Source organism: Saimiri boliviensis, chromosome 3 (genome assembly GCF_048565385.1).
Source record: "Saimiri boliviensis isolate mSaiBol1 chromosome 3, mSaiBol1.pri, whole genome shotgun sequence".
Classification (NCBI taxonomy): Eukaryota; Metazoa; Chordata; class Mammalia; order Primates; family Cebidae; genus Saimiri; species Saimiri boliviensis.
Window position 1 is genome coordinate 9451057 of NC_133451.1, and position 13736 is coordinate 9464792.

The window sequence follows — 13736 nt, forward strand, 5'->3', positions numbered from 1 at the left end:
ATAGTTTGCCTTTTTACTCTGTTGATTGTTTCCTTTGCTGGGCAGAAGCTTTTTAGTTTGATGTAGCCCTGCGTGTTTATTTTTACTTTTGTTGCCTGTCCTTTTGGTCTCAGACCCAAAAAGTCATTGGCAAGACCCCATGTCAAGGATTTTTTCCCCGTGTTTTCTTCTAGGAGTTTTGTGTATATCCCAAGTTGATTTAATTCATCCCCAGTTGATTTCCTTGAATGGTGTGAGACCAGGGTTCTGCTCTGTTCTTCTGCATGTTAATATCTAGTCTCTCCACTATTCTTTGACGAGACCATTGTGTCTCCATTGTGTGTTCTTGATGTCTTCATCAAAAATTAGTTTACTCAATGCATGCATTTATTTCTGGGCTCTGCACTCTGCCCTACTTGTGTACATGCTTGCTGTACCACTGACTGCTACAGCCCTGTCATGTTACTTGAAATCAGGAAGTGTAGATGGCTCCAGCCTTGTTCCTCTTACTCAAGATTGCCTTGGCCACTCAGGGTCTTTTGTGTTACTCAGGGTGAATCTTTATGAGACACTGTCCATGTGTGCTATGTTGTCATTATAATGTAGAATTTTTTTCTAGTATCACTTAGCATTCCTTTCTCACTTTTAAGATTCTTGTGTAGGATAATATAAGCAGTAGTTACAAAAATCCATGGGGGTTTCAGCCACATCAAAAATGCCAACTGGCAACCACTAATACCATGAGCTTCACTTAATCATTGCTTAGCTAACCAAAATCCTTCAAAGTAAGAGGTCAAAGTGAACTTTAAGGAATTTTGCAAGTGAAAAAATAAGTGGATCAAACAAGCAAAGTAACTTATCTACTGTTACACAGCTTTGACGGTAATTCAGATAAACTCTAGCAAGCTTTTTTAAATTTGGGGGTTTTATTTAATAAAGCAATAATAAGTCAAGTATTTTGTGATATTTAGAGGAGAGTGAGCATTGGAGCTGAGTTTGTTAAGATTGACTCTTGATTCTGTTCATACTATGGGCAGGATCATGGCAAGCGCTTAATAAATGTTTATGAAATAAGCAAATGGATCGAGGAGTGTATGAGTTTCACCATCTGGAGGAGAAAGGAGTGCTTATTTATACTTCACAGAAATTCACGTGTGGAATAAATGCATTGATGCACTTCAAGGCACAGTTCTTAATGCACAGCTGCAGTTACTGCTATTATGACGGTATGAAAAATTAGAGGGAAAATGGGAATTTACCCTCCCAGTGAAGTACCCAGATATTCTAAAACGCTAGAAAAGTTTCTCTGTCTGTCAAACAGGAGGAGCCGAACAGTTAGTGGTCTTTCTCATCTTCAGTTTTCTCTTGGAGAAGCCCGGCATGCCCGCCACCTCGCGGTCATAGGGTGCAATTAGCACCATCTGCCCAGACAGAGACTCGCTGGCTTTTCAGTCTCAAGACAGATCTCATATGAGCTGTCAAAATTACTGCATTTGGGGAGGTGACATATTGAGGTGGGCGTAGCATGGTTGCAGCATCCGATGGAGCTTGGTTTGACTGTTTCCACTATAAGTTATTATGGTGAAACCGTGAAGACATTGTCAATGTCACCGTACTCTGGGAGGGTTAAAGTAAGGCCTCTTGGAGAAGGAAAAAGAGTTAAGAGATTTGTTCTTTGGAGTGGCTGGTGCCGGCTTGCAAGGGGCACTTGCTTTAACTTTCAGGAATTCTGTGAACTGGTTTTACATATGGCCATTATTAAAAATAAACTATGTAAATGTACACTGAAGTTACCGTAGCCCCCCGACTTATCCTGGGGGGAAATGACCACGGTGGATATCTGAAGCTGAGCATAGTAACAAATCCTCTATGTCCTATGCTTTTCGTAAACACACAGGCAGACCTATGATAAAGGTGATATGTGACAGCAAAACTGGCACATACTTTTTTTTTTTCCTTCTTCCCAATTTCATGGATAGAAGATTCATTTTTATTGTAGATCCCAGTAACCTCAGCATACAATATTTTTTCTTTCCTTTTCAATTTGAGAACTTCCACCTTTTCACTGAAAGGACTCACTTTATATCTTCTGTTTGGCAAATCAGAACTGCCAGCATCACTTCTCTTGTACTTTGGGACCATCATTAGGTAAAATAAGGGTGACTTGAACCCAGGCACTGTGAAACCAGGCAGGGGATCTGATGGCTGAGATGGCTGCTAAGCGACTAACGCGTGGGTAACGGACACAGCGCAGCAGAAACGCTGGACAAAGAAATGATGGGAGCGGGACTGTTCAGGATGTCATCATGCCACTCAGAAACGGTGTGCAAATTAACACATAGGAATTGCGTATTTCTGGAATTTTCCACTGGATATTTTCGGACCTCAGTTCGCCATGGTTAACTAAACCTGTGGAAAGTGAAACTGGGGGTAAGGGGGGACCTCTGTCTTTGTTTTTCACTTAGCTACTGTTCAATTTGTGCTAAATATGTAACATATGCAATACCCTCCCCACTTTTTTTGAGACCAAGTCTCACTTTGTTGCCCAGGATGAAGTGCAGTGGTGCGGTCTTGGCTTCACCGCAACCTCTGCCTCCTTGGTTCCAGCAATTTTCCTGCTTCAGCCTCCCGAGTAGCTGGGATTGGAGGTGTGAACCATTACACCTGGCTAATTCTTTTTTTTTTTTTTTTTTTTTTTTTTAAGTAGAGGTGGGCTTTTACCATGTTGCCCAGGCTACTGAGTTGTCTTGAACTCCTGGGCTCAGGTGACCGACCGGCCTCAGCCTCCCAAAGTGCTGGAGTTACAGGCATGAGCCACCAGCCCCGGCTGCCATACCTTTTAACTATGAAACACAATCATGCAAATCAACACTTTCACAAATAGAACATAAGTATAATGCTCTGTAATTAGAGATGCAGGCTTGGGACAAAATTAGATAAACTTGGTCTCAATCAAAAATTTTACTGTGTTTTAAGACCTTTATGATTTATGAAAGCAAACCATTAGGATATGATGTTCTGATGATTAATTATGGAACAGTCCGCAGAAGCAACTTATGCGTCAAGTGGCTACTAATTCATATTTGGCAAGGCCTGTTTGAGAAAGCTCTCCAAGTCTGCTGAAACTTTCAGAAATTAATCACAGTCATACACTGCTGAAACCATTGTTTGGGTTGCAATGGGAAGAGATTAAGTTAGGCAAACCAAGGATGTGGGAGAAACCTGCCTGTTCTAGCAGCTCCTCAAAGAGGGTCAGAAAGTGTATTTTCCTAGGAACGTGTACTTCACCTGCTTTCATGCTAGGGTTAGTGACAGATGTGGGATAGAAACATTTTTCCAAAGGAAGCCTGGGTGATATCTTTTCCCCTGGCCTGGGTATCTCAGGGGATAGAGGAAGGGAAAGGAGAGGATGATATGGGTGGTAGGGTAGCTGGATTTGTATGTATGAATCATATCCATGAATTCACAAAATGCCGGACCACTGAGTTCTACTGTGTTTCTACAGATAAGATATTAAGGCCCAGCGAAGGAATATAATATACCTAAACTCCAAAAGAGGCAGATGGGGCCAAAAGCCACCCAGGCTTCTTGACTTGCCCCTCTACAGGTGCCCGCCTAATGGCAATGTGTGATTGAGGCCACAGCCTCATCTCCAGGTGCTTCTAGGACCTACTAAACTATTAAAATTGGCGAAATTACAGATTTAATTTTTTGAAATATTTGCTATGCATCTGATACAGGAAATAGAAATTATTTAGGCAGATAGTAAGCGCAAAAGAGTCCCCAGAAGAACTTCTCTTCTAAAAAAAAAAAAAACACAACAAAAAAAACCCAACAAAAACAACCCAAGAAATGATTTCTTTTTTAACAAAGAGCCTGAAAGATGGAGCTGCAAAAATAGATAAGAAAGTTGGAAGTTTGTGTGGTCAGTAGCAGGGTGGGGCGGGGAGGAGGCCTGCAGCTATATCAATTACAAAAAGGCTACCTTGGGGCCAGGCATGTCCATCATGGAATCCTCATCTTCCCTTTTTTTGTTAGCATGTGTGCAGTATGAAGGAAATGGGCAGCATGGAAAAGCTCAGGCTGAGAACCCACCTGCATAATAAGATTGAGGTGGGGCTGCCAGAGATTCGTGCCCTATATAGATGCCACAGCTGGTCCTGATTGGTTTTTCATGCCCTATGTAGAACAGACATTGCCTCCTCACTGGCTCATCCATAACCCCCTATTTCACTGTAGATTGGGAAGCCATTTTTCTGGGGCTCCTCTCCATAGCAGAGAGCTCCTCTCTTTCTTTTGCCTGTAACATTTCTGCTCTTAACCTCACTCTGTGTGTGTCTGCATCCTTGATCTCTGTGGCCATGAGATGCTGTGAGACAGCAAACGTCAGGGGCCAGCCCAGAAAACGAGGCCAGTTCTCATCCACCGTGTGCCCGAGCCGGTGCCACGTGTTTGCTGTCAGGAAAACAATGTTTGATAAACCAATGTCTCTGTGATGGAGACATCTAGCTTATTTTTATACGTTCATCTAAAACATTTTGTACGTTCATCTAAGTGATTTACTGTATATGCTAAAGAAAAAACTCCACAGGGCATGAGAAATAAGATTCTGATGCAATAAGATATATTTCCCTTCTCTGTGAAACTGCCTTTGGCCGCCAGAGAGAGGATCTGGAAAACTTTCCAGAGCTGGGAGAAGGACCGAGGGTAAAGGAAGGAGGACAGACACCAGCGTGGTTCAACCTGCCTTTGCTGCACGTCTGCTGTGTGTCAAGGACTGTGCCACAGGTTTGCGTTGGTTTTCACCTTTAAGAAAGTCAAATACTGCAGGTTGTAGGTGCTGTTTTCTCTGTTTTTATACACGTGGAAACCTAAATTTAGAGAGGTGAAATTACTTGTTGTAGGACTCATACTTGGGCAGCAGTAAAGCTGGGATTTGAACCCAGGGCTACTTGTCATCAAGTCCAGCATTACTTAAACGACCACCTTCTAGCTTCTTCTTCTTGTGTTTTTTTTGGGACAGGGTCTCATTCTGTCACCCAGGCTGGAGTGCAGTGGTGCGATCTCAGCTCACTGCAACCTCTGGCTCCCAGGCTCAAGCTATTCTCCCACCTCAGCCTCTCTCAGCTAATTTTTGCATTTTTTTGTAGAGATGGGGTTTTGCTTTGTTGCCCAGGCTGGCCTTGAACACCTGAGCTCAGGTGATCCACCCACCTTAGCCTGACATATTAGCTCACACTGGGATTACAGGCATGACCACTGCACAGGGCCTTAGCTGCTTCTGAATATCACACATCACTTCCGCTGAGGACACTGTCTCACACCTCAGTCAAATGTCCTATGAAGCCTTCCTGGGAGACACAATTCTTCCTCCAAGGCAGAATTTTTGAGTTCCCACAATACTTTTTTGAGTTCCCACAATACTTAGTATAGGAATCACCAGACTGCAGGCTCCTCCAGGCCTAAGGTCTCACATGACTCAGAGCCAGCTTAGTGCCCAGGCACGAGGTAATTTAAAACAAAGTGGCCTAGGATCATACAAACACACTAGGCAGTGTTGTAACTGTCAGTAAATACGATGTGCTCCCTCCCTTTCGGGAACTCCTTGTCTGGTTGGAAAAACAGACATATAAACAGAGTGCTTATTATGGGGCTTACGGATTGCCAGCCCTAGTGCTGAGCACTTAAGAGGTATTATATATTATTGGTTGAATTATGATGAAATAAGATACATTTTCCTTCCATGTGAAACTGACTTTGTGAAGATTGTATCAGTGAGAGAATTATAAGACTAAGAGTAAGCTAAGCTAACTCACTTCCCATCTTGCCTTTCCCTTAACTACTCCTGCACTATTAAGGCAAGCTAGCTTTGGAAGACAATCAGGCTATAGTTTCAATGATAATAGGCCTTGTCCAAAATTCAATCACTTTTGTAAAGCTAACGGGAAGCCATCAGGCTGTGGGGAAGAGAACAGCCTAAGTCCTGCTAAGGCACAGACATAAATGATTGTCAGCCATTATTCCCAAGGTTATAAGACATGCAACTTGCCCAGTTATTCCTGCAAATAACACCGCTGTTGTACAGTGGCCTCTGAAGATAGCTTTCTCGTTTTTTGCATGCATGTCTGATATCTATGGTTCCACCTAAACCCAATGGCTCCACCATACTGCCAACCTGTGGCCTCACCCAGAAGCAATTCATCAGCTGGAAGACAGCTTCAAACCCCTATGATTTCATCCCCACGCCAACCAATCAGCAGCAAGCACCTGTTACCCGCCCTCTCATCCCTTCCCGCAAACTGCCTTTGAAAATCCCCTAACCTATGAGCTCTGAATAAGATGATTTGAATATGAACATCTCCCACGTGGCATGGTCAGCCTCGTGTCTATTAAACTCTTTCTCTACGGCGTGCCATGGTCTCTCTTTACGCAGTGGGCAGGAAGAACTCGTCTGGCGGTTCCATGTGTGCACATTTTCCTCCTGCTTTACAATCTTCTCTATCCTTTCCATACAAGCCATTTTTACTATTCCAATTTCATGTTTATTATTAATGGCCTTTTCTTCACATTGTGATGTGGATTTGGAATTGGAAAAACTAAGTAGAGGAGAGAGAAGGCAAGCTTATCACTGTCCAACACTCCCCCAGGGACTGGCAGGAAGAGGATGGGAGGCACTCAGGGTGGAAGCAGTTATGTCCACAAGATGTCTATAGATGTGGCTTTCATAGATTGAGGAATATCCGCCCCAAACAATGGATCATTTATAACACCCGAGAAACCACTCTGAATGGGAAATGTACTGTGAACCCAGAACTGAAACTAATGTATGAGTCGGTCTAGGTTTTTCTCAAATGTTTTCTAAGGAGCATGGGTCAAAGAACATGACCTAAGAAAAAACGGCTTCTTGACACTGATGTTATAAATGCTCCATGCCCTGTCCCCCTCTGGAGAGCCACAAGGCTCTAAAAACTTGGACAGTAAAGATATGCGTTTATTTTTGTTTAACTCAGTGTTTCTCAAAGTTAGTGCATTCAGAGTTTCCCTTTCTTTCTTTATTTTATTTTATTTCTGATATGAAGTCTTGCTCTGTTGGCTAGGCTGGAGTGCAGTGGTGCAATCTCCGCTCACTGCAACCTCTGCCTCCCGGGCTCAAGCAATTCTCCTGCCTCAGCCTGCCGACTAGTTGGGATTACATGTGCAAGCCATCATGCCCAGCTAATTTTTTTTGTTGTTGTATTTTTAGAAGAGATGGGGTGTCATCATGTTGGCAGGCTGGTCCTCAAACTCCTGACCTCAGGTGATCCACCCTCCTTGACCTCCCAAAGTGCCAGGATTACAGGCGTGAGCCACCACGCTTGGCCTTCCCTTTTATTTATTATGACTCTCAACATCTCACACAGTTAGTTTCAGATAACTTTACTTTGAGCTTCTTAGAGCTTCATTCATTGCATCTTACTTAGAGCAAGGACCAATAGGAGGAGGTTGTAAGAAGACATTGCTGTTCCTCAGACTGAGCTGAAAGTAAACAGTTGGGGCTGCTTAAAGGTAGCGTGTGCTTCCTGGGAAGGTGGTGTTGCTCCTGGGCCCCTCGAGCTTCTGGGAGGGATGGTGTGTCTCAGTTACAAGGAGGGGCTGGATCATGGAGATTCTGCTATTTTAAAACTTTTGATTAAATAAACAAAATAACCCTTCCGTTTTGCTGACTTGCATGTAAACCATGCAGGTATAGAGGCCACTTGTCCCAGTTTACCCCAGATGCTGCTGGTTTTAATTTGGAATGTCCTGCTTTTGAAGAATCCCTCCACCCAGAGCAAACTGGGATGGTTGATTCCAGCGAACACCCCAAAATTACAGGAAAAAGTAAAAGTGCTTTTCATTATGCATGCGTATCAAGTCATTCTGAAATGGTTTCATGGGGAGGACCATATTTTGCCTACGCAAAAGGCAGTTCTTGTACATTGCAATGCTATTGGGAATCGAATCTTCACTGGGGAATTATTATTTAGGGACATGAATTTTCTGGAGCTTCTTTTATTAAATACCTTTTTAGTCTCCTATTTGTGGCTACTTCATATTTCTCTATCAGAACATGAGTTTGTTACATCAAGCAGTTACAGATTCCTTTCCTTTTCTCTGAGCTGCATTGTTTTTCTTGTGTGGTAGCGAGACAAAATACTGTTCTTTAGTTCAATTAATGAGTGATTTCATGAAGTTAACGTTAACTTCGAATGAGCATTATATCAATGTCTCTGTTGCTTTTGAGCCATGGGTTGTGGCTGAAATACATTTACATCTGAAATGCTAGGGGAATAATATTACATTTATTGCTGATCAATTCTCCAACCTCAGGCGAGTTATTTCTGCAAAGGATTGAAGATACCAAAAATCTCATTGTTGTAATATTGTGTGTTGCCAAGTTCTGCCACTAGGGAGCAGTATCATCTATCAATTCACTCTGGCCCTGCGCTTTGCAGAGTCTGGATGAATGAGATGTTAGTTACGGAATGAGAGGGAGAGTTTGCAGAATGCATTTTACACACTAGCCAACACAGAAAACCCTGGCAACATTACCATAGTGGAATAAACCTTGGCTTTGGTCTTGTGACTACTTGCCGATGGCCTTGAGCAAGCCACTTCCCTTGCTAAGCTTCCTTATGCAAAATGAGTGAATTGACCCAGATTAAACTCATTTCTGATTCTAATTTCTTCAGCATCTAAACTCGTCTAAAAGCAAACTAGTATAAAGGTCTTTTGATGGCATTTTGTGGAATTCTACTTTGCTTCATTTCAATCAGCTCATGTTTCTGGATATACATGTTCACTAGCCTATGCATAATTCTCTCTCTTTTTTTTTTCTGTTCTTGGAGGTTTATTGTATTTCTTTATAAATTCATTCTTGTATATGGTATGCTTGTCACTTCAAAGGAAATTGGCTTAGAGTTTGTGCTTGGTTCACATCTACAGCAAAGAGAAAATGCAGTTTAGCTTCCTTTATTCTCAGCTTTGGTTTCTCTAGGAAAAGAAGCTACATTATATTTGAAAATTATAGCTATCCCTGTCTGAAAATAAGATGATTTCTTCCGGATCAGCAGTTAATGCTAGTGGTTCATCACACATAACTTATATTGTAAATACTTTGCTGCCAAATAAACTTTTATCCATTTTTTAGGAATGAAAAACAAAAAGTCAAGCTTAGGGAAGATAAGTTCATGAAATCTGACAGTTTCCAGATAATGTCAGAATATGATTGCAAGAAAAATGACATAAAATGTACATTAACATAAATCTATAACTGCTCAACTTGATGAAAAATATCACCATAAAATTCTGCCACTACTGAAACAACCGATATGTTTTTTTCTGTGACATTTTGTGAGAGTGAATAAATTATCTGAGAATGTGTTTGCATCAAAAATACAGAATTTTGTAATAAACACATAAATCATCCAAGCATTTTTTCAGCAAGATGCCTGATCCTAAAATGGAGGGCATTCATATTAATTTTCCCCCTTCCAGCCTCGTTCTAGATATGGTACCTTAGGGCTCTGCATGGTGATGGGGAACCATCAGTTACAGAGGTGAAGGGGAGGATGATGTAAAAAAAATAACTCGTTTTGAAGAAGTCTTCTATCCCAACCTGCCCCACCCCAAAAGCCTCAACGTCTCTGATCCTTTTGCATTCACTGAAGTCCTCTTTGTAGTTGTGGTCTCAGCTTACACTGGAGTCTGCTTTACAAAATGCTCATATTTTTGTAGTCATGGGACTCATATATCAGCCAACATTTGCTGTAAAACAGACACAGCACTAACTTTATCCTGAAAGATATGTTTTTGTTGCTTTCCCTGAGGAACTGGTTTGTTTTTTGTAATGGGAAATTCATATCATGTAAGAAAGCTTGATTCCCTTTTTGCTTAGACTACCAGGTAGCTCAGAGACAAATTCACAGTTTAACCGTAATAGAATTTAGTGATGTGTGCCTGAGAATTTTACATTTTATCTTCATTTTAATTATGTCCTCTATCTAGATTTTCTTCTGTTTCATTGTTCAAGCTTTTATTAACTAATATCTTTGTGAACTGAAGCAAAGGGTAAACACACAGATAGGTAAACAGACATACTGATATGTGAAATAATGGTCAAATAAATTTCTGCAGCCAAAGAAATGAGGGTGGATGCCCATAGTGAACTATAATTAAGGCGGCAATTGTGAAGTTCATTTCTCGTCTGATTTCTCTCCAGGACTCATTTCTCAATGAATGCCTACAAAGTATATGATTATGACTGAGGCCATTTGTGTATCAGATGATCCTGGTCTGGTCTGTGATTCCTCTATGCTTCCCATCCCTTTCTCTGTTAAGAAGAGTGAAAATACTTCTTCTATGTTAATTCACCAGCTGTTCTTTCTCTTTAAAGAAAAGGAGAAGAAGGACTCAGAAAGATTAGGTCTCTTACTTGAGGTCACACAGCCAGGGAGCGTGCCTTCGGTTTCAGCTCCTCTCCGTGCTCTTTCCACTGAGCTGGCGCTTCCTGCTGAGTGTCTTCCATCTGCCCTCCAGAACCTCCCTCTGCCTTCACCCTGCTCTACCCTGCTCTCTGCCTGGGGCACTGACCAGTAGGGACACACAGGGACTGCCCTGTCCTCTCATTTCTAGTTAGGTGTAGCCATTGGGAAGCCCAAGCAAGAGGTCACAGAGAGGCTGGAGAGAGAGGTCAGGCATTTACTCCCTTGACCTCCTCCCCAAGAAGTCTATTTGGGCTGGTGGCATCCAGTGATCACTGCTCCTCTCAGGGTGGTGTGTTCCTTGCAGTTTTCAGTAACTGTCTCCTGATCCCTTTGCACCTAGGGGTAGGGCCAGTCCCGCTGCTGTTAGCCGTGTTCTGGCACCATTCCTTCTTCTCCCTATACTTCACACACCTGGTAAATAGTTCCTTGGGCATACATTTCCTTAAATTATCCTAATTTGAATGTGCAGTCTATTTCCTGTTGGGACCCTTGCTGTACATCTTCCCATTAAAGAAAAGATGGTGCTAGTACTACATTATAGAAGATAGCATTAGACACATGAAAAGTGAATTTGATATGTTTCAATTATTGGGGAAAGTAAATCTTGGCATTGTCATCTTTTCCAATCAAACATTGTTGGAGGAGATAGGGGCATGAGGGAAAGACGAGAGAAGCTGTAATGGATACAATACCATTAAAGTTTCTTCGGCTTATCTTCCATTTATGCTTCTAGCACTACTGAAATTGATTATTTGCTTTCAGGCTTGTACGTGTATTTTTGTCTTCAAATTGAGTTGTTTTGCCTAAAGCCTTAAAATCTGTTTTCATATTAATTAATCAACGTTTTAAAATTAGATTTCTATCTTGTGACTTTTTAGGGGTATGCTTAGAGAGATAACATGATTTTATATTTAATGCAATCCATATGTTTCAAAACAATTCATTTCCACAATTGCACAACAGAGAATGTGAGTTTTTACAATCAATTTCATCATTAATAAGGTAAGGCGATAAATAGGCGTAAACTGTGCGAGACTCTGTCTAAAATTAGTTATTTCCTGAAGTGTAATTCAGTAGATCACCTCGTTTAAGATCACTCATGACCACAAACAACAATGCAAGAGGTTCTCAGAAGCAAAATAAATGTTTTCATACTTACGTTTTAAACTTTGTGTGACATGACTTTACCTTTTATGTTTTGGCTCCTGATGTCCTTGGAAATGGGTTTGCCCACCTGTACAAGACAACATGCACCATTATATCTTCAGTTGTGACTCTGTGACCATCTCTGATCTTGACTCTGTGGTTAGGTTCCCAAGGATAAAGCCATAAGTCCCTGAACTCTCTGGTTTTCAATGTATGGTTGGCTGTCAGCAAACATGTATAAATACATGCACCTCTGCCAATGAAAGGTGCAGTGGCCTGAGTGGTGTTTGGTATAAAAACACATGGGGTTGAGAACAAATCCTGCCTCTATTGCTGGCTTTGTAAAAGGCATTGAGTATAGTATGAACTTCAGATTTTTCATCTTTATCACAGGAAAAATGCTCATCATTCACATCTCTGAGTTAACATGAAGATCCATCTATGGGGTCAGGTACATGAAAGCAATGAGGCGGGCAGGTCAGAGTATGGCCTTGTGAGAAGGGCCGGGTTAGGATTCCACCTCCAGCTCCTGCCGACTGTGAGAACATGGCAAATTACTTAGCCTTCTGAGGCTCAGTTTCCTCATCTGTGAAATGGAGGTAACAAAAGCACTGATACCTTTTTGAGGATGGGAGGATAACACAGAACACACCATGCAATGTGCCAAGAACACACGAACCACACTGAATAAATGTGCAGCTATTAATATTATTAAAGACATAGTGAGCTATTAATATTATTAAAGACATTAGTAAACTATTAATATTATTAAAGACATGAGTGAACTATTAATATTATTAAAGACATGAGTGAACTATTAAGGGTACACAATGGGAAGACGTAAGGGTGAAGAAGATGAAGATCATAAAGGGTTCCCTATGTCTTTGAAAACCTTTAAGCCCAGGTTAACATTAGGCTGCTAGTATTAGTCTTGATTGGCACCAGGCTGAGTTGGGCATGGTGGGTCAGGGGTTCATTGAATGCCCTGTCACCTCTTATCCTCTGTGGAACATTGAACCACAGTATTTTTGCCTGGAAAGGGCATGGCCCTTCTTCTTTGGGTTGTATCTAGTCAGGGTTGAGTACTGCTTGGATTTTTTAATCGTGGCTGTTGTCTTCTTCACTGCACCATTTGCTTCCAATGTCTCCAGGGTTACCTTATGGCGACTGAGGTGCTGGAGGGTGTTTTCAGTGTTCTCGTTGCACCCTCATCTTTTAGTCTTCCCTGCATGCCTGCTCCATGGAGGGAGTCTCTCTCTCAGTGCCATGCCCCGCCCTGCATTGCTAGCCTGGTCACGCAGACAGGAGATGTTCCCCCGTTGTCCCCCTCGCAGGTGGGACTTGCATGCTCAGGGTCTTAGGATGGGGCTCCACGCAGTCCCAAGCAGCAGTATTACTAGAGAATTCCCAGGCCCAGGAATATTTCCTGCCCCACTCCTGGGGAGAGTTCCAATTTCTATGAAATACATATTTACTAGTGCTTACTATGTGGCCGTAGCAATGCTAGACTGTTTGGGAACAAAGAGAAATAAGAGCTTGGATTCACAGGTGCATTATAACGGATTTTTCAGTTTGGGTACTATTGAGAATTGGGGGTCAGATCATTCTTGTGCCTTGTAGGATGCTTAGTAACATCCCTGTCTTCTCCCACTAGATGTCAGTAGCACTCAGTCATGACAACCAAAAATGTCACCGGACTTTGTCAAAAGTCCCTAGGGGGGCGAAAACATTCCACCGAGTACCACTGATCACAATGCAACATGTGCTACCGCACTGCACGGCTTCTTTCGTAAGACCCCTCCAAAGGCGCTGGTGTGCTCAGCTCCATCTGAGCACTTCCTAGAACATGGAAACTGCCCATCTGGGTCACTGCCTCCTCCCTTAGACTGTGGGCAGCAGTTCGCCTTTCTACCCTCATTGCTAAACACAGTGCTTGGTACACAGTACATGCTCAATAAATAGAAGGATGAGCAGTGGTTTAGGGTAAGACAGTTGTAACCCATCTGAGAGGTCTAAATAAGAACTGGCTTATATAAAAATTATTGAAGATCCATTTCATTTTTTCTTTTTTTTCCCTTTGAGGCAGGGTCTCACTCTGTTGCTCAG

The 13736-nt window shown here is 42.1% G+C and overlaps 1 protein-coding gene across 6 annotated transcripts in view; it reads right to left on the reverse strand.

The window, feature by feature from the left end:
- The window catches only part of CLNK (cytokine dependent hematopoietic cell linker), a 203347-nt gene that overhangs the window by 62401 nt on the left and 127210 nt on the right, over positions 1–13736 (reverse strand). For all 6 annotated transcript variants that reach the window (XM_074395896.1, XM_003934684.4, XM_074395895.1 and 3 more), the window contains one exon: positions 11673–11718. In XM_074395896.1, the coding sequence (XP_074251997.1) occupies positions 11673–11718 (46 nt within the window). The remainder of the gene's footprint in view (positions 1–11672; positions 11719–13736) is intronic.